The sequence below is a fragment of the Talpa occidentalis genome, unplaced genomic scaffold, assembly GCF_014898055.3.
Source record: "Talpa occidentalis isolate TD23 unplaced genomic scaffold, MPIMG_talOcc4v2.1 talOcc4.6, whole genome shotgun sequence".
Classification (NCBI taxonomy): Eukaryota; Metazoa; Chordata; class Mammalia; order Eulipotyphla; family Talpidae; genus Talpa; species Talpa occidentalis.
In genome coordinates, this window is record NW_023604972.1 from 708680 (window position 1) to 730113 (window position 21434).

The 21434-nt window shown below is 64.3% G+C and overlaps 1 protein-coding gene across 2 annotated transcripts; it reads left to right on the forward strand.

Annotated features, from left to right (window-relative positions):
- The first annotated feature begins 4082 nt into the window (after nucleotides 1–4082).
- Nucleotides 4083–21184, forward strand: RNF4 (ring finger protein 4). Of its 2 annotated transcripts, none has more exons than XM_054688493.1 (8): nucleotides 4083–4098; nucleotides 13757–13890; nucleotides 14638–14749; nucleotides 16322–16401; nucleotides 19736–19745; nucleotides 19951–20110; nucleotides 20581–20629; nucleotides 20988–21184. In XM_054688493.1, exons 2-8 carry the CDS (start codon nucleotides 13882–13884, stop codon nucleotides 21135–21137), a joined length of 570 nt encoding a protein of 189 aa, XP_054544468.1. In that variant the 5' UTR covers nucleotides 4083–4098; nucleotides 13757–13881; the 3' UTR covers nucleotides 21138–21184. The 2 variants fall into 2 exon arrangements, with proteins under 2 accessions (XP_054544468.1, XP_037385421.1); XM_037529524.2 differs by lacking the exon at nucleotides 4083–4098 and adding an exon at nucleotides 4118–4147.
- The last annotated feature ends 250 nt before the right edge of the window (nucleotides 21185–21434 follow it).

The window sequence follows — 21434 nt, forward strand, 5'->3', positions numbered from 1 at the left end:
GGGGGCGACTCTACGCCAGGGACCCCGGAGACCGTCCGCCGGGCCCTTCTCGAGCCCCGCGTGGTGGCGGGCTCAGCACCGGGACGGGGTGGGGGCCGCCCCCCCATCCTACCCCGAGGCCTCCGGGCCCCCCGCACCGCGGGGGGTCGCCAAGCCGGTGCCTTCGGAGCGCCCCCCCCCCTGTCTCCAGCAGCAGCCTAGGAACAGGGTGGGGGCTCCCAGGTGTCAGCCCGCCCAGGGCGGGGGTGGGGGGTGGGGGGAGGTGGGGAGGTGGGGGGGGGCGGGGGGGGGGGCTGGGGGGGTGGGGGGTGGGGGAGGTGGGGGGTGGGGGGAGGTGGGGGCTGAGCCCCGCAGGGGTGGAGGCAGCCTGGGCTCTGGAGGTCGGCGTCCTCAAGGCCAGCGGCCAGGAACAATGTGCTCAGCTCCCAGGAGAGTGTGGCCGGCCCACGGGGTGGGCTGGAAAGGGCCACACAAATAGGTGCGCAGGAGAGGGCTCCCCTGCACCCACATGCAGCTTGGCTCCCTGGGAGGCCGGGCGCCGGGCGCCTTTAGATGAGGGTGGGCCTCTCCAGGGACAGGAACAGACGAACGACCAGAGTTCTCCCCCAATATTCTGAACGCTGTCAGACCAGGAACCTCCCCACTACCCAGGCGGCGGGAAGGAATGTCCCGCCTGAGAGTGGGAGCAGATTTACACTTAAAGAAATAAACATGGCGTCTCCCGTAGCGGTGTCGTTTGGTTCAAAGCCATTTCATTTACTATTGAGGACATACATTGATAGTCCATCCAGAGCCCCTTAGGGCCACTCAGGGCTTCAAAAGGGATATTTTAGCTCCCAAACCAAGGACCCAAAGGTAGGGAGGACTTCAGGACGAGCCTCACCCAGGAGCCCTGCCTCACATCAGGGGAAGAGCACGCAGCATCTTCACCGTCCCGCCCACCTGCTGTGCGTGGCTCTGGCTGTGCCAGTGCCTGCAGCTGTGTCCCAGCAGCCTCTTCCCTATTAGACAGGTGTCGCAAGGCCCCTAGGTGCCCTTGTGAACTGGGCAGCTGCTTGCAGCCCCCTTGAGAGCATGGGGCCTCTGCTCCTTGAGTAGGCCTAAGCCAGTGCCTGACCCAGGGCCGCAGGGCAGGCCGTGTGGATGGCGAAGGTGTCCCGGTGTCCGCGGCCCTGGCCTTGTGACCGCCTATCGAAAACCAGCGTCTCCCCCTTCTCCCCAACCTGGCTGACTTCCTTTGGCCAGAAGGGTGCAGTGGTGGCCAGGTACCAGTTCCAGCTGCAGTCTCCAGTGGCCTGGAACCCTGCCGGGCCACCGGGTGGAGAGCCATTGGAGGCCACCATCAGCCCCCAATAGGCAGCAAAGCAGCAGACCCCGATGTGTGAGGCCAGCCAGGACCAGAACCTCAACCGCCTTATGGGTCCCTGCACAATATAAATGCATTTGTTTAAAGTCCTGAAGCAACAACTGATGAGGCGATTCACCCTGTGGATCTCGGCTGCTCCCTCCCTGCATGAGAGAACCAAGCTGCCCTTGGAGAGGACCAGCCAGGTGAGAGAAGGTGCAGCTGCTGCTGACTGCTGAGTCTCCATGGGCCACTGGGCTGGACAATTGGTCAAGGGTGCTTTCTGCAGCAGCGTGGCGGGGAGAGCCTCACCAACAGTATCCGAGGCTCATCTGGACAGGGGTTCTGTCTTTGCGGGTAGGTAAAAAGTAGATTATCAGGCCCTGCAGCAATCCAGGTTATGGCGTGAGGTCTAGGGGTCTGCATTTGGCTGTGGGCTCTGGGAGCACCAGGTGCCCGCCTTTCCTCAAGCAGGAGACAATCAAGGGGCACAATTAGTGAGGGAGCCGAGCATGCCGACAGAGTGCAGAGTCGGCTGCAGTGGGCAGAGGCCTTCCGGAGCCCTTCAGGAGCTTTGAGCAGGTGTTTCATGTCCTGAATACATTAACATTACAGAAAGGAAAACACTCGCGTTTCCTTAGGTTGTGACATTTAAGTTCCTTAATACAAGTTAATCATATAAATCTGGTCCTTTTTTCTTTAAAGATTTATTTATGCATACAGCAGCTGGGGTACAGGCCAGAGATGTGGGGGGGGGGTGAGAGGATTCACCAGAGACAGAGCGGGGAGCAGAATAGGCAGACTGAGTGAAATACACTGAGGGGAGCAGCGGGCGTGGACAGGAGAGGTCTGCTGCGCCATGCGGGACCCTCGCTGGCCAGCTGGGTTTGAACCGGCGCTGCAGAGGCTGCGGACAGCTTCACATTGCGGTGCGTAACCACTTGCGCCACTAGGGAGGCACCAAATCTGGTACTTTTTAACTATCTTTTTTTTTTTTTAATAAAGATTTATTTATTTATTTATACAAGCACTGGGTACAGTCAGAAGCGCGGGAGGGCGAAAGAATTCACCAGAGCCAGAGCGGGGAGCAGAGCAGGCAGAAGGACCGAAGGACACTGCTGAGGGGAGCAGCGGGCGGCAGGAGAGGTCTGCGCGCCAGGTGGGACCCTCCTCCGGTGGCCGGGGAGCAGCCGGGGATCGAACTGGAGCCGCAGAGGCCGCGGGCAGCTTCGCAACCCAGCGCTCAACCGCTGCGCCACCGGGGAGGCCCTTAAGTGCATTTTTCTTAAACTAGTAAGTTTTGTTTAATGTCCCAAGTAAAATCACAAAATTTGGAAAATTTTCTTTCAACTTTCAACAATTTTCTGTCTTTCAACTTAAAATCAAATGAAACAGGGTTGGGTTTACCTGGTCCTCACGAGGCCCCTTCCGATGACAGATATCAAACTCAGAGGTAGCTCATAAACGCAAGACAACATTAATATTCTGGTCCCACCTGCTCACTTCCCATACATGACTCAATCTTCAAGACCTCCTAAGGAAACAGGGAGGGCCTCCCTGATGGCGCAAGGGGTTAAGACACAACCCCTGAAGCTGTCCACAGCCCTGACCAGGAAGCTACCCACAGGGCGCGGCAGACCTCTCCTGTCTCCCCACGGGTCCCCTCAGCAGTGTATTTCCGTCAGTCTGCCTGTTCTGCTCCCCACTCTGTCTCGGGTGTATCTTCTTACTTGCCACATGTCTGGCCTGTACCCCAGTTCTTGTATGCATAAACACATCTTAAAAAATAAAAAGCATAGTTCTGCAACTGGCAGTTTTGTTTTGTTTTTTTTTTTTAAAAAAAAGGAAACGGAGAACTTCTCACGGCCAAGGGCCGGAAATGAAGGTTGTGGCCTGGGATCAAGCCCAGCTCTCTCTCCTGGTTGCCAAGTCTATGCCCAAGTCGCTTTGGGAGCTGAACTCAAGGCACCCACAGCCCCAAACCCCAATGGGACCCTGCTAGGGCCGGGGACGGGCACTGTTAGTGCCCCTGGGGGCCGGGGGGCAGGGAGGCTTGTTCTAGACGAAGGAGCAGGGCACATCTGACCCCGGCTCGCCGGAGGCCACAGCCACCCGCCGGCCCTCGCGGGGCCTGGCCGTCTCGCGGGGCCGCGCGCGGAGCGGGCCCTCCACGGGCCCAGCCCTTCCTTGCCGCCGCCCCTGCGCTCGGGTACCCGGATGCCCGGCGGGCACGCAGCCCCGCCCGCCGCCCCGCTCCCTCGCGGGCGCCCGGGTCCCAGCTCCGAGCAGCCCCCCCGGGAGCCTCCCCGGCGTCCCGCTCGAGCGTGTCCTCCGGCTCCGCGGGCCGGGATCCGGGCACTCCCGGTCGCGGCGCCCCGGGGGCTGCAGGTCAGCGGCGGGCGCCTGGACCGAGTCTGGTTGAGCGCGGGCGGCGGGCGCCCCCCGAGACCCGGCGCCCGACCACAACTCCCGAGAGGCCTTGCGAGCGCAGGCGCCGGCCGCGCCTCTCGCGAGAAGGGGCCGCTAGCGGGCGTGAGCCGGGGCGGGGCCGGAAGAGGCGCGTTTCAAAGCGGTAATGGATGGCAGTCTCATCCAATAGGGTTGAAAGGCGGCCTCCAGCCCCGCGCTCCGCGGGGGTCGACGCGGCGGCGGCCAATGGGGGCGCGCCGGGGGCGGGGCCGCGGCCGGGAGCGGAAGTGGGTCGCTGTCGCGGCGGCGGCGTCGCTGGAGGCTGCTGCTCGGCGGCTCCCGAGGTGCTCGCTCGCCCCCGGCGCGGCGGCGGCGCCCGGGCCGGACCCGCGGGTAGGCCGGGCTCGCGGGGGGGCGGCGCGCCGGGGCCGGGCGGGGGCGGCGGGGCCTCGCGGCCTGCGGAGGCCTCGGCGCCGCGGCCTAGGGAGCCGCCCCGGCGCGCCGACCCCGCCGGCCCGGCCCGCCCCGCCGCCCCCGCCCGGCCGGCTCCGCCGCGGCGCCGGAGGGGCCGGCTCGCCTGTCGCGCGGGCGCGTCCGTGCGGCGCGCGCGGGGAAACTGAGGCTGGCGGGAGGGACGCGCCCAAGGTCACCGGCGCGTCGGCGGGGCGGCCCGGGCGAGCTTCCTGCCCCGCGCGCCGCCTTTGTGCGCTCGCGGGCGGGGGGCGCGGGGCGCGGCCCGAGAGCAGCGGCGGCCCGCCTGGGGCCTGGGCGCGGGCCCGCGGCCGCCCCGAGCTGCGTGGGGGGCGCCCCCCGACCCCTCGAGCGCCGCGGGCAGAGCCCGGCAGCCGCGCCGCGGCCGCCGCCTCGGTGGGCCTTGGTCGCGCCCCGCCGCGGGGTCTGCGCCACGGTCTGCGGCCAGGCCTGGGGCTCGGGGGCGGGGGCGCCCCGGGCCGCCCCACGTGGCGCAGCCCTCTGCCGGGGCGCGGTGAGCCTGGGCCGCTGTCCCGCCTGCAGGCCTGGGCTGGCGAGTGCGGCGGCCGGGATTGGCGGCCACGGGTCCCCAAGGCGGAGAACTTGAAGGAAATCGCCCTGTTTTCCTGACGGGTTGAATTCTGCAGTGGGTGGGTTCGGGCTTATCCCGGAGGTGGGGGAGGACGCAGCGTTCCAGTACTGCGTTCCGGGACTGCCTCTTGCGGTCCCTGGACTTGAGCGCCCGGCTCTGGTGCAGAAACCCTCCTTTAGTGTGTTGTGTACCGGCCGGTTTATGATTGTCACACCTGCTCCTCCTTCCCCCGGTTTTTTCGGGTGTAGTTTTCCTAATTATCGTCTGCGTGAAATGCTGATGCCTCATGCTGCTCTGTGCTGTTTGTGTGCAGCAGTCACATCTAGTCTTTGTACATTAAAAGTGGCATTTCTTTGGCTCCCTGTAAGAAATGCGTGTTTCAATAAACTCGGCGCATTTCTGAGGTCTGTGTGCCAGACTTCTGCTCCGGCTGCAGCAGCGAACAAGCTAGGCATGATCCTGGCTCTGGTGGAGCTGAGGGCTGTTGGAATGAGATTGTGCAAGAGGTGTGGCCAGAGGTGGAGGGAAGCCGGCTCTGTCACTGAAGGGCTCGGGCCTGCCCGGAGTGAAGGTGTTCAGAATTGCCTGAGGACCAAGTGCTAGGCAGGAGGACCTTCAGATGATGGCTTGGCAAGGTGGGCAAGATTTGCGGCCTCACAACCAGTGAGGACTGGGGGCTGGTGGCAGTGGTGGCCGCAAGTGGCCGTTCTCACTGGCTCTTGAAAGACTGTCATCTGCACCCCTACTCGTTCCTGGGAAGATTTTCCTGGTGCTCGATGAAGACCAGCGCGTGCGGCCACAGCCATGCAGGCAGCGTGAGAGCAGTGTCGTGTGCTTCATGCCTGTGTCGCCTGGTGTGATTTCCAGGTGATTGACTGCATCTCCCGCTGTCCCCCTGTTCAGGGCTCTTTGAGGAATAAGGTAGCTCGCGTAGACTGTTCAGGGATGACTGAAGTTGAGAGGTAAATCACGTGCTGCTCTTCTGACTGGGCTGGTTTACCCACAGAGTTTGGGGATTGTAAAGCAAGGCATTTTGAGGTTTCCTGTCTAGAGCAGAGATCCTGCTGCACCCCGCGATCACAATTCAGGTGTGAGGAAATGTGGAAGGGGCTGCCGCAAGGCCCTGGAGCCTCCGCTTGGTTCAGGCGTGAATCAGAATTGCCTGGTTTATTGTGCGGAGCGGGGAGACCTGGAAGCAGTTCAGAATGTGTGTTATCAGCAGCCTGCACAGGAGACCGGGACCCGCAGGCTTTCTGGAGTGTTCTTTCAGCTACATCACCAACTGCAGACTGTACCTCCAGGCAGCTGTATAACGTGGCTTGCTGGGTAGATTTATTTGAGGTATACAAAAGTCAGCTAAGTGGCGTTAACTTGTTTCCTTTGGAGTTGTAACAGCAGCTCTTTCTGGTGTTGGAACGTGGCCCGCCCTGTTGCTTACAGGGGTGCTCCTTTTGCTTGTGGGGGCACTCCAGGTTTGATGTGCTCCACCTGTTGCTGAGCAGTCTCTCAGGCCCTCTCACGGAGCCTGCGGGCAGTTGGGGATAGCCGCGTGTCACTTACCCCGAGGCATGGGGATGTCGGGTCTCTTGCCCGAGGTCACGCAGGCAGCGTGCACCCAGCCTCTTGCTGGACTCGGCTGTGTTGTCCACTTGCGCCGAGCTGGGCAAGCACGTGGCCAGTGTTTCTCACGCTCCGGATACAACAGTGAGCTTAAGAGAGGCAATTAATGTCTCCGTTTTTTGTTTCCTTTTTTTTTTTTTTTTTTTTTTTTTTGAGCAACATTACCCAGCGGGGACCTGATGATAGTTTTAGGAAACTCAGTTTTCGAACTGCTGGTATCCCCGAAGACGCGGCGGTCAGACGCTGACGCGGTGGTCTGGCTCGGTCTCCCCGCTCCCCCCGAGCGGCGGGGGGTCGTCTCAGGGCCTGGCCATTGCCTCTGTGGCCCTCCCCTCTTAGTTTAGCCCGGCTGGTGCCAAGTCCTGCCGCCGTGACGGGTCCCGACGTGGCTTTCCTTTCCGAGTCCCTTTGCTGCTTCCACCTAACTGTTATTTAACAGCGGCTGTTCTGGCTGCGCCCTCCCACCCAGCTGCGTGTTTCGCCTGCAGATGTCGTCTCCTGCCCTCCCGTGGTGATGGTCTGTGTTTAAGTCTCCCTTTGTTTCTCAGTGGCGACTATAATTTTACTTGTAAGACTTTGTTCCCCAAATCCCCCCAGAAAAAGCCCACACTGTGCCATCTCTTTGTGCTGTCTGAAGGGAGTGACAACACCATGTCAACGGGAACATCGTGCTTTAAGCCTCCATGCTGTGCCAAGGGCTGGGGATGGGGGGTGGTGGGCAGCGTGCTGGGAGCTGCAGCGGGTGTGGTCCGGGGGCGGCCACCCCAGGGAATGTGGTGAGGAGAGCGGCGGGGACCGTGGCGGGCACCGGTCGCTTTCCCGGGCAGGTGGAAGTTGCGCCTGCGCAGCGCTGGGGTCTCTGACGAGTGTGCGCCGCCGTGTCTGGAGCAGAAGCGTGTAGCGACAGCGCTTCATTGCTACAAGCTGCCAGCCGCCGTCAGCCGTCGCCCGCTCCTGTCCGCGTGGGTGGGGGTCCTGGTTGTCGCTGTGGAGGGGAGGCTGCGGCCATGGCTTCAAGTAAGGCGGGGGTGACCTTCGTTGCGTTGGTTGTTTCTTCCTCTGCTGAAGACGTCCCTGTGGCGCGCCGTCCTGTGGCCAGCGCTGTGAGAAACGGCGTCTTCCCTGCCGTGGAGCTTCTCTCCAAGTTGGAGATCATCCTCTCAAGGCCCGCTACTGCGCTAGAGACTCCGTTTCGTCTCTTCTCAATTCTCGTCGTTCCAGCCACGTTCGCGGCCTCTTCCCCAGCACGTGCCATCCCGAGCGAGCGCTTTCTTGGCTCGTGCGGCAGAGGCGGCGCCTGCCTGCTTCCAGGGCGGCCGGGAGATGCGGCCAGTGCCCCGCGTGCAGCCCTTCCCTGCCCCGCCGCCTCTCCCCAGCGGCCGCCCCCACCCTGCGCTCCCGTGACTCCTCCCCGCCCCGTGAACATCTCGTGGCGGCATCCGGAAGGTTCCCTGGGGCCAGCAGAGGAGCCTCACGGAGCAGATCTTAAGTAAGGGGCGGCGTCCGCCCGTGGGTCGGTAGGAGGTGCCAGCAGGCCTGACGCGGGGGTGGGAAGGTGGGGCGGGTCTCCGGTCCTCCTCGCCCGCGCTCTTGGGCCTCCGGGTGCTTTGTCAGTGAAGGAGCAGGAGTGGGTTGAGGAACCTTCCCGAGCAGGGGTGCTGGCAGCTGACTGGACGGCAGCCCGCGCGCGGTGTGCTCCGTGGGCCAGCACGGGCCGAGTCAGCTGGCGTCGTTCCCAGGGCCTGGGGGCCTCGGGCCCTGGACAGAAGCGCGCTGGCCCGGCAGCTGCGCTCGGCCCCCGCCAGGAGCCCACGTGGCGTCGCCCCCGCAGCTCTTGGGCCTCACCTGCGTGAGGAGGTGGTGGAGATGCCTTGAGCCTCACGCGCCCCCCGACCTTGCTGTCCTCAGACTTTCTCGTTTCTCTCAGCCTGTGTAGAATCAAAGCAGGGTCGGGCCTCGCGCTGGCGTGGGGTCTGCCGCTGCCGGTTTCAGCTGCTCTCCAGACCCCTCCGACTCCATCCACGCCAGCGGTTTTTTGCTTTCTTGTCCTGGTGTGTCTGTGGAGTCACTCTCCTCATTCCTCTGAGAACGATTCCCTTGCGCTCGCAACTTGCCCACCCAGACGGGCTCCAGAGGCCCTGCTTTCGGCCAGCCTGGCTTTGGACACGCCTTCCCCCGGCTCCATTCCTGGCTCCTGGCTGAAGGTGAGGGGTGACTCTCCTTCCACTGTGGGGTGTGGCCTGGACTCACCGCAGGGTCCCCGTGTCTCGGAGTCGGGAGGCCGAGCGGCGCGGTCGGGACACCGTCCTAGATGGCGCCGCCTGCGCTGGGAGCCTGCGGCTGGAAACGCGCTGGCGGGCTTGGCCCAAGAGGTCTCTGCGCACTCTCAGTTTGTCAAAAGCAGCCCAAAGCAAGGTGTTTGGTTTACGGTTGTGTTTTCTGTTGAGTAGGAGAGAGGAAATGCTTGAGTCAGGCCCGCGAGGAGGGAGGAGCGCTTGAGAGCCCTTGAGGCCAGCCTTGCGGGGCGAGCGGCCGGGGCTGGGGTTCAGGAACTGGTGTGTGACCCGGCGGGGCGGGGAAGGCCTGGGTGTGACCCCAGAGGGCTCCTCCAGTGTTGACCTCGAAACAAAAGCCAGCCTGTTACTTTTTTTTCCTGAAAGATTTATTTTATTTGTACAAGAGCTGGGGTACAGGCCAGAGTCGCGGGAGGGTGAGAGGACTCTCCTGAGACAGAGCAGGGAGCAGAATAGGCAGACAACAGGAAGCACTGCTGAGGGGAGCAGCGGGGAGACAGGAGAGGTCTGCTGCGCCATGTGGGCATCTCCCTGGCCGGCCGGGGATGGAACCGGCGCTGCAGAGGCTGCGGACAGCTTCACAGTGCGGCGCTCAACCGCCTGCGCCCCCAGGGAGGCCCCCAGCCTGGTACTTTACCAAGCGAATAGGTTTACTTGGAAACAGAGTCGCAGTTAGAGATGGTGAGGTCTCACGGCGACACGTGCGGGCACTCTCCCAGGGCAGAGGGCAGCACCCGGTATGGCTTCAGGGGGAATTGCTGGGGAAAAGAGTCCCTTGCCCTTCCTTGCTCTGGGGCGGGACGCATCCCTGCGGCAGGGTGCACGGCCGGTGGCTCTTCCCCCAGCCCCCTGATGGCCTGCGAAGGGAGTTTCTGCTCTTCCATCTTTCCGGGAGCCGGGCGGGCTAGGAAGCAAGCTCTGACTTCCTGGGTCCACCGGCAGCGCTCTCGCTGCCCTCTGCCTGGTCGCTGTGCTGGCCGCTCCCTGTCCTCTGGCGGCCCTGGGTGCTGTTTGTCCCGGTGGGCAGGGACCAGGGGCCTCCCGGGTCACTTCCCAGGTAGGGGATCTGGGCTGGGATTCGGGCCTCCCCTGCTCGCTAGCCCGGGTGGGAGGGTGCACCTGCCAAGATCACGTCTGTCGAGACCGGGTGTGGCCAGTTGGGGCTGGGCTCTGCGCCTCTGGAGCCTTTCCTCACGCCCCAGACTGTCTCATAAACGCTCCGCCGTCATTCTCTCTGGGGACTCCCGTACCCACGGGTCTGCGGCGTCTGTCCTCCCATGTCAGGCCCCGCTCCCTGGCCTCCTGCCCTGGGCTCCGCCATGTCACGGCAGGGGTCACGACGGCCTTTGGAAGGCGGAGTGCGCTCCCTTTCTTGTCACTGCCGCTCTGCGCGCAGGCCTCCAGCCCTGACCGCGAGCCACGCTCCCTGCTGTGGCAGAGGCGAGCAGGTGGGCTGCGCTGGGACTTCCCTGCCTGCCGGGGCCTCAGCAGCCAGTGAGGAGAGCTGCCCGCTCCTGCCCTCCACGGCCCTGCTGCTCCTGGTCTCACTGCGTCACGCACGCTGTAGGCATCTTGGCGGAGGCTGGTGGCCTGAGCTGCTGTGTCTCCTTTTTGGAAGAAATAGCTGCTGGCGGGTTGGCCGCCGCCCCGCCAGCCGCCTCCCACCCAGGCTGGGAGGGCATCTAGCGCGGTTCTTCCCACTCGAGGGCTGGCCTTGCGCTCTGGGGCACTGCCTGACCCGGACAGCTTCCCGGAGACGCGTGCAGTCGTGGGCACTGCCCCCTCCCCACAGGACAGCCACTCGCTGAGACTTGGAGGTCAAGTTCAGTGCTGGCCTGGAGGACCCCGGGGCCAGCCTCTTTGCACCAGACACCTCTTGGTCCTCAGTGCTCTGGGCCTGCCGGCTGACGGCACAGTGGCCTCCAAGTTCCTGGGAAGCTTTGAAATGAAAGTTCCTGGCATCTCTTGTGATCTCGCCCTGGCCGGAGGGCAGGTGGTTCTGGGCGCTGGGGCTCTGCCAGCAGCCGTGGGCCTACTTGACATTCTTCACAGACGCGGCCGCGTACTCCAGCCTGCAGTGTCCGGCTCCATCACGCGCCCCGAACCCGCTTCCGAGGTCCCGCTCGGGAAGTGCTTGAATAATGTGGGAGTGATTGTGTTTATGACTTACTTAGAAGAGGGGGTGCGAGCAAAACGCTTGGTCCAGTCAGGGCAGGGCCTGTCCCCGAGGCCGTCTCTGGGCGTGGGCTCCTCTGCTCCTCGGCACTGCCAGCACGGCTTGTCCAGCTCTCTCGGGCTGCGCCTGGGCTGTGGTGGTGAGTTCGCGAGGATGAGTGGCCCCCGCGCCTGGGGAGAGGGCACCAGCAGCCTGCATCGCTGGGCGACGACCCAGCGGGCCATCTGATGTCCTGGGGGGTCCGTGTGCGGCGGGGGGTGGGGTCGGGGGGGGGGGGAAGCTCCTACCTGCTGTGGGCCCGGGCTGGTGGGGCTGCTCGCTGAGTCCCCCTTGGGCGTGGAGCTGCTGCTCCCTTTTGCTCCTGCCCGCTCACCTCCTTGGCCGGCAGGACTGGTGCGAGCCTGCGAGGACGGCCCCCATCTGGGGCTCCTGCCTGGCCCGACTCGGACTGCGTGCGGCACCTCCTCTTCCACGGCTGAGCCGTGTCTGCTCCTGCGCTGGCATCTGAGTGTCCGTAAGGCTCCCTGGGGCAGCCGCCTCCAGCCATTGCAGCGTCGAGGGACAGCGCTGCGCTCCCATCGGCCCCCGGCTCAGCCTGAGCCTCTCAGCCTGAGCCTCTGCCCAAACGCTTGCTGGTCCTCAGTTCCCGGGTGGCACCTGCACGGTGCTGGTCTGGAACATTCTTCCCCCTTTGGGCGCCCCGCCCACCCGGTCCGTGTCTTGAGCAACTGCAGTCGCGCGGGGCCTCACTTTGGCGTCAATTTCCCAGGCCGCTGCCCTGCCTCACCCTCACTGCGCTTTGGGCCTCCGCTTGCCTGGCTCCGGTGACCTGCTGCCTCCCGCGGTCGGCCAACTGGGGACCCCTCGCCCCTCTACTGCTGCCTCTGATGTGCCGCCCCTGCCTGGACGGGCTTCAGGTCTCCAGGCTTTGCTTCTGGCCTTTTTTTTTTGAGGACTTGTTTTTATTTTTTTATGCCACAAGAGCTGGGGTGTGGGCCAGAAGGGGAGGGGTGCGCGGATTCCCCAGAGACAGAGTGGGGAACAGAACAGGTGGATCCACCGAAATCCACTGCTGAGGGGAGCAGCGGGGAGACAGGAGAGGTCTGCCGTGCCCTGTGGGTAGCTCCCTGGCCGGGGGTTGCGCTCAGGCCGCAGTGGCTGCGGACAGCTTCACAGCCTGAGATCTCAACCCCTGCCCACCAGGGAGGCCCTGCTTCTGGCTTCCTACTCTACAGGCTCGTCTCTTCCGCGGCCCGGCTCCCCAGACCTGCAGCTGTTCTCGCTCCTGGGGCTCTCAGCTGCCTTGGGCCTTCCGGCCCGGCCACCCCACGATTCAGCATTTCTGAGACGCGCTGCTCACTCCCCTCCCTGTCTGGATAGGAGGAGGCACCTGCAGGCAGCTGGCTGGATGCGGGGTGTGGGTTTCTCCCTCAGCCCCGGACTTCCCAGTGCCCCTGCTCTGCCGGGTCTGTCTTGCCAGCCACCCCCAACACCTGCCTCATCCTTCCTCCAAGAAGCGTGAGGGGTCCAGAGTGGACAGAGCCCTGTCCTCACATGGGGGCCGGGGGTGGAAAAGGCAAGGGGCCTTTCTCTGGACACAGTAAATTTGGAGTTTCCAGCAGAGGACAGGGGGTGGGCTGGGAGCTGCCTGCAGCGAGCAAGGGTGGTGGCGGTGACTTGGGACAGGCGGCGTGCGTCCGCGCTCCCTTGCCTGTAGAATGTGGCCAGCGAGGCCCTGCCTCTTCTCAGGGGCAGAGGATGGCTGCGGCCTGGGGCGCCATCCTGGGTGCTGCTGCCAGTTTGTGAGCATCCCCACGGCCTCCGTCACAGCACAACCTGGAGTCCTCCCTGGTTGGTGAGACCTGCCTTTCCCACGACCCCTGACCTCTCCGTCCGCAGGCTAGTCTGCCTTTGACCCCACCCCCAGAGCAGACATCAGGTCAGCTTGCAGTGCTGCGCTGCCCTTGCTGGTGAGGGGCTGGTCTGCTCTGTGCTGGCATCGGCAGACCTGCTGGAGGGCGGGCAGGTGAGGCTGGGGGGAGACAGCCCTTCCGAAAGCCGGGCGGGCGTGGTGTCACCCGGCATCTGGGGCTGAAGGCTTTGAGCTGTGTGCGGTCGGGGGAGCCAGTGGTGGGGCCTGGAGCTGCTGTGGGCTGAAGCTGGGGTGGCCTCTGGCGGAGGGCCGCCCCCTCCAGGCTGTGCTCAGGGGCTGGGTCTCAGAGCAATATCTTGAGCTCTCTGGTGGTGGCGCGGTGCCCGTGGGTGCACTGTGGCAGGGAGGGTGCCGCGGGGGGGAGGCCGTGGGCTGGGTTGAGAGTGGCCACTCCATATCTGGGCCTGGGGCAGCGCCCCACCTTGTGTGGGGGCTGCTTAGAGACGCAGCTTGAGCCCCACCCTCAACCCTCCCACCAGAAGCAAGCCCTCCCTGAGCCCGGTACAGACCCCCTTGGGCCGCTGTCCCGTCCCTGTGAAACCGCTGCCTCCGGCCCCTGGGCCTTCCGCACTCGAAGCCTCCCTGCAGGGAGCTGGCGTCTGCAGGCTGCATGCTGGCTCGGCCTCTGCGCTTGATGCCCCTTTCCAGGCCCGACGTCCTCACCCGCGTCACGGTTCTTCCTGCCGCTGTGGCCAGGGCAGTGTCAGCGGGCACGCGGGAGAAGCAGGCGCGGGCTGTGTCTCCCCACCTAAGTGACCGCCCCGGGCGTGGACTGGGGCCGTCATGGCACTGCCCTTGCGGTGTGGCTCCAGCAGCTGCGGGGGGTGGGGGGGTGTCAGCAGGGAGCCACCCTCCCGCGGAGATGGGCAGGGGCTTTGTTTCCCTGTGGCCTCACAATGCCGTCTTTGCGTTTCAGGGCTTGAAGACCTGGAATCGTGTCGCCTGGACTCCCATGCAGGGCAGGGGCTGCAGAGCCAGAGCTACGGGCTGCTGAGCGCTGGACTCGCGGGTGGTGCTGTCCTCGCAGCTGGCGGGAGCACCATGAGCACGGTGAGCTCCGCAGGGCCGGGCCCTGCCACCCTTGTCGTGGCGTGGGAAGGTCTTCCTGGCCGCCCAGCTCTTGAGGGAGCTGCCTGGAGACCGGAGCCGGCAGGGGAGGGTGCGGCCGTTGGGCCCTTGAAGGCCAGAGTGCAGCCACCAGTGCCCTGAAGACCCCGGGGCTCGCCCAGGAGCCCTACCACCCCGGCGGCCTCACCCTCTGTGCCTTCCCCCCGGCTGCTCGTGGTCTGGGTGAGCCTTATCAGAGGGTCGCCCTTGCAGCTCACCCATCGGGCATGCTGCGCATGAGTGGAGGTGTCCCCGCAGTGGGAGGGATGGCTAAGTAGGTTCTTGGGAGTGCAGAGTGGGGAGCCAGAGGGGAAAGGCCAGAGTCAAGGCATGAAGGGGCCAGGAGAATAGCTAGAGAAGAACAGCACATGGGAGTGGGGGTGAGGGCGAGTAGGGCACATTACCCGCCACCCATGATGGGGGAGTTGGGCTCCCGGGACCTGAACACACTCTTCAGGTTGAGCCAGGGCCCGACCCCGGCAGGGGCTCCTGGGGAGGGCATCTGGGTCTCCCGGGGTAAGTGCTTGCCAGGCTAGGGTGACTTTTCCCTGGGGTCTCCGTGCTGAAGGGCCCGTGTCCAGCGCGCCCACTGGCCCTGCTGTCTGTCCTTCCCTGGCTGACCAGCTGTTCCGTTGACATCCTGTCAGCCGCGTGCTCACGCGATGGTCTCTCTCCCTTGGGTGCGCCTAGAGAAAGCGTCGTGGCGGAGCGAATTCTAGACAAGCCCAGAAGAGAGCGCGGGAAGCAGCCTCCACCCCCGAGATGGCCTTGGAAGCAGAGCCCATCGAGCTCGTGGAGAGCGGTAAGGTGACCTCCCCCCCAGCCCAGCACGCCCCCCTGCCTGGGTCACGCCACCGCCCAGAGCCGTGCCAGGACCCTCCCGTGCTTGGCAGCAGTGTGCCCTGCAAAGGGCCCGGCTCCCGCCCTGTTTGCACCCCCCATTTCAGACCCCCCCAGCGCACCAGACCTGCCCCTCGGGGACCCGAAAACATCCCTGGGATTTGAGACTGCCGCTCGGTTCCGGGCAGGTTGGGCAGGAGGGCCAGGCTGTCCTGAGCTCGCCTTTTCAGTTTTGAAATTTTGTCTCCAGTTTGCTTGGCCTTTGAGGACCTGGCTTCCCTCTCCTCGCTTTAGCGAGAAGACTCTTGTCCAGGAAGGCAGGCTGGCTGTGAGTGCTCCGTGTCGCAGCAGTTTGGATTGTCCCTCTCTCGTTGGCTTGGGGAAGCGGCAACTGGCCTGAAATGAGTCCGTTTGCCTCGCATATGCCGGTGGTGTTTGTGACTGTCTGCCTGGAAACGACTTCCTGGGGAAGCGGTGTGGTCTGGGGTGGATCTGCAGGCCTTGGGTGCCCCAAGCAGGGCAGCCTCCGGGTCACGTCTGGTTCTCCTGCTTTCCTGTCTCACGTGGAGTCCTTGGTCCCGGAGGCTCCTCCCCACGCCCCTGGTTTGACGGTGCCATCGCTCAGAGGGGCTACACATGTGCCCCCCACACAGCCGGTCTCTGGGGGCTCCCCAGCTGCTGCCAGATGGTGCTTCTCCTGCACACAGCCCCCCCGCCCCGTCACTTGTTACTCAGAGCGCCATGACACTACAGCACATGCGGGGTAGGGCGTATCTGTGATCTGTTGAAAGAATGAGGCTGTGTGGGCAACGAACAGCCTACGTTGGCATCTCAGTCCAGTGAGGCTTTGCTCGCTCGACACAGGAAGAGCAAACAGATCTGAGCCGTGTTGCCCAAGTGCGCCGTTTCTAAGATGTCACCGTGGGTCTGGATGTCAGTGATGCTGTTGGCTCGTGACCGCGTCACTCCTGAGCAGTACCGCTGTTGATGGCGGGGTTGACCTGTGGTTTTCATGGTGATGATGTCAGTGACGGTTGGTGCTAACGGCGCTGGCGATGTTAGCTGTGCCTAGTAGCAGAACAGGGGGCGTTGTCTGTCACCTGCAGTTGCATGAAGGTCTGCTGGGCGGAAGTGCCCATAACTGCCCTCGCACGCGCTAACTGGTGCTGCCCGGGCACGGCCCGCTGGGTGCACTGCGGTGCTGAGACCGGCCTGCGCACCCTCTTTGTCCCCGCGAGGGGGGTGCGCTGGAGAGAGTGACCGAGGAGGGTCAGAGCTGACGTGTCCTCCTTGGGGACTGGGGGCTTCTGCTGGTCCTTAGCCCAGCCTTCTGGTGGGGACATGGGGGTAGGCGACCGTGAGGCCCTGGGCACAGGCGCATATTTGTGAAAACCTCAAACCTCGCTCCCAAACCTGCAGGGCAGCGCGGGCCGTCCGCGGGGCAGTCTGTCCCGGCGCACGTGGGTGCCTCTGCTCCGCTGACGAAACGCCGTGCCCAGTCCTCCTGACGCTTCTGCAAATCTTTCTTTTGAAGCCGGAGACGAAATCGTGGACCTCACCTGTGAGTCTTTGGAGCCCGTGGTCGTCGACCTGACCCATAACGACTCCGTGGTGGTGAGTGTCTGGGTGCTGGCACTCCGTGGCCACGGCTCTGCTGCCTGTGCATGTGCGTCCTGGTGGCCCTGACTGCCCGTCGCTGGGGGCCCCCATCTGCCCTCAGTGCTCAGGAAGTCACCCGGCCTCACTGGCTCTGTCTGTGGTGCGGGGACGCACGGGGTCCTGCGTCGTGCTGCCCTGGTGGCGGCCTCACCGCTGGTGACGTTTACTCAGTGCTGCGGGTGACCTGGCCTCGGAGGATGCAGCATCTTGGGGATCCCGGCAAGGAGGAGCCTGGGCCTGGGAGGCTGCCCCTGCCCCTCCCCGTGGTGGCCGTGGGCTCTGGCAGAGCCATTCCAGGCTGGTGGAGACCAGGCAGCCCCGCAGCGCGTGCCTGGCCGCTTTGCCTCCCTGAAGCTGCTTTAGTGCTTTCCATCAAGTTGGGGTCTGTGTATGTGGGGCGCAATGGTGTGGGTAGTGGTTGGCACTGCTGAGACTCTGGTGTGGGGGCAGCGGGTGCTGCAGCAGAGTCTGTCGTCCTGATGGCCTTGAACTTCGGAACAGGCTGTGCCGAGAATCCGTGGACCTCTGATAAGGAAAAGGCAGGGACGGGGCTATCCCCAGTGTTGGCCGCCTCGGGCTCAGTGGGGTTTGACCCTGTGCAGGGTTTGGTCCTGTCCCACACCCGCCGAGGCTGCTCTTTGCTCTTGCCTGGTCACAACACTGGCCCCTGCCCTGGACGCGGCATGGATGAGGGCTGGGGGCCTGCAGCGATCGAGTCCGGACAGGACGCAGTAGTTTTCCTGGTGATGGTCTGGAACTTTCTAGATAAGCTGGAGTGGCTTAGCTGCTGCCTGGGCTCAGTGTTTTCCCAGGCTCCCCCTCCCCCCACTGGCAGCGCTGCTCCTGGGCCCTGCGGCTCCCTGGAGCTTGGGGGACCGCTTGACCTGGTGCCCCACCGGAAGCCGCTGTGTGGTTTGTTGACTGAGCCTTGTACTGAGCCCCATTTTCTGGTTCTTGACCATGCCCAGCCCTGGGGAACAGCGGGGCCCTGCGGCCTCCTTCCGCCCGCCAGAAGACAGTGATTGGTTCCGACGTTGTGGTGTGTGGGCCCCCGCTTGATTTTGGTGACTAGGCCGCCCTCATGCCGGCTTCTCCCTGACCTTTCCCGGCCTCCCTGATTGGCGTCCAGGGGCTGTCTGGCGATGGCGGGGCTGAAGGCAGGCCGCGCAGGGGCGGGGAGACTGGCTTGCTGGGCTGCGGTTCAGGGTTCTGACCCAGAAGTGCTGGTGACTTCCTTACCTTGACCTTGCTTCCCATCCCCAAGTAATTGTGTGAACTTACCAAGGCTCCCTTGGTGGCTCCCTCGTCTTTGCTGCTGTTGAAGGCGTGCAGTGAGAAGCGCGGCCGAGCTGCGTGGGAAGCGGGGTGCTACAGTCCAGTCCTTCGCTCGCGCGGGCAGAGGCCTCCGGGAGAATTCCGCCTGGCCGGCACCCTCCCTGACCCAGCCTACTTGGCTGCTGCGTCGGCGGGCACGGGCCAGCTGGCCCGAGCCTGGGCGGGTGTCCGGGGTGGCTCCGGCACTGTGGGAGCCGCCCTCTTTCCCTGGGGCTCGCGGCCTCTGTCCCCCTCACGGCAGACCCGGAGCCCTGGCAAGCTGGAAACGTAAAGATGAAGCTGGAAATGCTGAGACGAGGAGACGTCGTCCAACTCTGCTTAGGGATTTTCTGTTTGTCTTTTTTTACATAGAAGACTTGGGGTGCAGGCCAGAGGTGCGGGGGTGAGAGGGTTTACCAGAGATGGAGTGGGGAGCAGGACGGGTGGATCCACTGAAGTCCACTGCTGAGGGGAGCAGCGGGGAGACAGGAGAGGTCTGCTGCGCCCTGTGGGTTGCTCCCTGGCTGGGAATTATCGCAGGCTGCAGGCGCTGGGGTAGTGTGGTAGCACGAGACTTTAACCCCTGTGCCCCAGGGCGGCCCTGAGGCCTTTCCCACCCTGTGGGTGACCCTCCCATCCTCCTTGGGAGGCATCCGGGTCCTGGCAGGTGTGGCAGGTAGAGGCATTGGCCGCTGTGAGCTCGTTCATGGCCAGTGAGGTGTGGAACACCCACCACGTGCCCAGTGCCCTGGGGCTGGCGAGCCCCGTGCCCTTTCCTGGGCTTCCTGGTCGGCCTGGATGGGAACCAGCCCTCTCAGGGGCGAGCTGCGGCTCCTGGAAGAGAGTGCCTCACCTTCCTTCCGGGCCTCCACAGCTGACAGGTGGTGCTTACAAAGTGGGGGCAAAGCCCGTGCTGGGGCTGGGGGGCTGGGCTTCCTGCCCACAGCAAGATTCGCCCTCCCGGCTGAATTCGAGCCTGTTCTAGACGTAGCATAGCACCTTCTGCCGGCCCGAGCTTTTCTTCACTCTCTAGCCCCGAGATGAGGTTGGGGGTGGCAGGCGCTGCCAGAAGCGCCCACCCTATGCCCGGGGTGGCTGTTCAGATCCTTCGGTCTTGGCGGAAAACTGAGTCAGTTCCCACGCGGGGGGGGGCGGGACATGTGGGACAGTTGCTTCTAGGGGTTGAAGAGACCGAGGACCACGTCTCCAGGACACTCGGGACGCCGCAGCGTTCACTGGCTCTGGGGAGAGGCGGTCTGGGCTCAGTCCTCGCAGCCTCGGCATCCTGCGCCCAGCGCAGCCGTGGGTGTCTCCTGGAGGGAGCTCGGCTCAGAATCGCTGCTTGGATGGGGCCGGACACAGGTGGCCCCTTGACTCCGGGCAGTGGGGGTTCTGGTGGGTGGCACACAGCAGGCTGGGGTGAGTAGGCAGGAGCGACTTCGCCAGGCCTGTGAGGCCACCTGGCCCGAGACTGCCATGGCCTGAGTAGTTGTGTCTGAGGCGGTGGCAGGGGCTGCACGTTCCGTGACGGCCTGAGTCCTCGCGATCCTGCCTGCGGGTCCTGTGGGGCCTGCTTTCGTTCGCTCCGTTAATCATCTTTGAGGTGTTGCGCACTGCGGAGCCTCCTCCCACTAGAGGCTCTGTTTTTGGCAGTAGCCCACATGGGGTGCGACCCTTGACCTTGGCCCGTGGGAGAAGGGGCACCCAGGGTGGCTGGCGCGGGTCTGTCGCCTGCTTCAGGACGAGGTCGGCCGCTCCCAGAGACTCGGCTTCTGGGGCTAAAGCACGAAGCACAGGGCGGAAGGGAGGGAGCCCTGGGGAGGCAGGGCCTCTGCCCAGTCCCATATCCGGGGCCCTGCTGGTCCACACGATCCCACAGAGGCCTTGGCACGTTCGGAACATGCTCCCGTGTGATCACGGATGATGCCACGTCATGCTGATTGTGTCTCTCTCTCGTTTTTCTCTTTCCTGAAAGATCGTCGATGGTGAGTGTCTCTGCTCCTTTTCCATGGGTTGGCAAGACAGCTGAGGTGGGCGAGGGGACACGAGGCGGCCTTACCAGGCCTGAAGGAGGGAGAGGCCTGCAGGGGGACACTGCTCAGGGGGGACTGGCCTTCCCCCTGGCAGCACAGGGCATTGGGGGGGCGGGACGTCAGGAGGCCCTGGGCTCAGCGTAGACTCGCACCTCAGAAAGGAGGCGGCCTAGGAGGAACGCGAGGCGGCCACGCCAGGACCACGCCGACAGCTGTGTGGTGAGCAGCGATGAGGAGGAGCTCTCCCGGGACAGAGACGTGTATGTCACCACCCACTCTGCCAGAAACGCCCGGGAAGAGGGTGCCCCAGGACTCAGGTACCGCAGTCCCTGCTCCTCAGAAAGTCACTGGCCCTCCAGCCTCACCAGGCAGGCGTCTTCCATGTCCTGGGTCTCAGTCGGGGAGTGGGCCGGGCCCAGCGGGGGGGCCTGTCACAGCACCGCCTGCAGGTGGGTCTGGGCTGGTGTGCCCTGCCTGAGGTGGGCAGACAGTGCCCCAGCTTCCTGTCAGAGGAATGCCTGGGGGCTGCCAGCTGCAGCCCCTGCCCCATACAGGCTGGAAGGGCTCTGCGGGAGCCCAGGTTTTGGGGGAGTGGGGCCGTGACTCAGGCTGCCAGTGCCTTCTCTTGTTCCCAGCTCTTCCCTTGCCCACGCCCCCACCCCCCGCACCCCCGAGTGGTCGGCTGTCCTGTAAGGCGCCCTGGGGCTTGTGCTCACACTGCGGCAGAGGCTCTTTTAGGGGAGTGAGTGAGTTTGCGGAGGAACTGACGGAAGCACTGTGATTTCAGGCCCTCCGGTACTGTCAGCTGTCCAATCTGCATGGATGGATACTCAGAGGTAAGCGACCTTCGTTGTCCGCCCTGCCTCTTCTGGCTTCTGTGAGTGAAGTAGACGAGAGGGGTGAGGAGGGGTGTGCAGCCATCACGGCTGTCCCTCCTCCTCAGGCCTGTGACCACCGGCCCTGGCCACGTTCCTTGGGCTCCCTGTGCATGCGCCAGGCCCGTGGGCACCCCATCGTGCCCCGCACTAGCCCTGGGCTTTACCCGCCCTGTGGAATCTCCACCCTTGGCTTCCCGCTGCCGGCTGCAGAGACACTGGGGCATCCCCAGGCCCTGGCACCAACCATCCTGGGCTGGGGGTGCCCAGGGCCACTGCTGGGGCAGGCAGATGCCAGGCTGGTGCTTTTGTTTTCCAGATCGTGCAGAATGGCCGCCTCATTGTGTCCACAGAGTGCGGCCACGTCTTTTGCAGCCAGTGTCTCCGTGACTCCCTCAAGAACGCTAACACTTGCCCCACGTGCAGGAAAAAGATCAGCCACAAACGCTACCACCCCATTTATATATGAAGTGTTGCGAGCTGCTTGGGGGAGATGGATGGACAGACGGACGGCCTGCCTGGCTGGGCTCTCCACACGGCCTTACGTGGTTTATCTGCCTCTAGTTTCCTGAGTCCACAAAGACTGTTCAAAACCAGCGTCTGACATAAACTGCTCTTTGTTCTCGACCCCTAGACCCCCGCCGCCCCCAGGTGGCTGCTGTGGAGCTAGAGCCAGGCCTGGCCTGCGCGGCCGCTCCTCCAGTGGTCTGCTCCCCGTGCCCGCTGGCATCGGGAGGCGTGGTCCAGCCTCTTTCCGGAGCCTTCC

Bases quoted from the DNA above. Each gene is read 5' to 3' on its own strand.
- RNF4 (XM_054688493.1), top strand. The intron at 14,750-16,321 runs GTAAGGTGACCT...TTTCTTTTGAAG, and splicing joins CATCGAGCTCGTGGAGAGCG to CCGGAGACGAAATCGTGGAC. The intron at 20,111-20,580 runs GTACCGCAGTCC...CTGTGATTTCAG, and splicing joins GAGGGTGCCCCAGGACTCAG to GCCCTCCGGTACTGTCAGCT.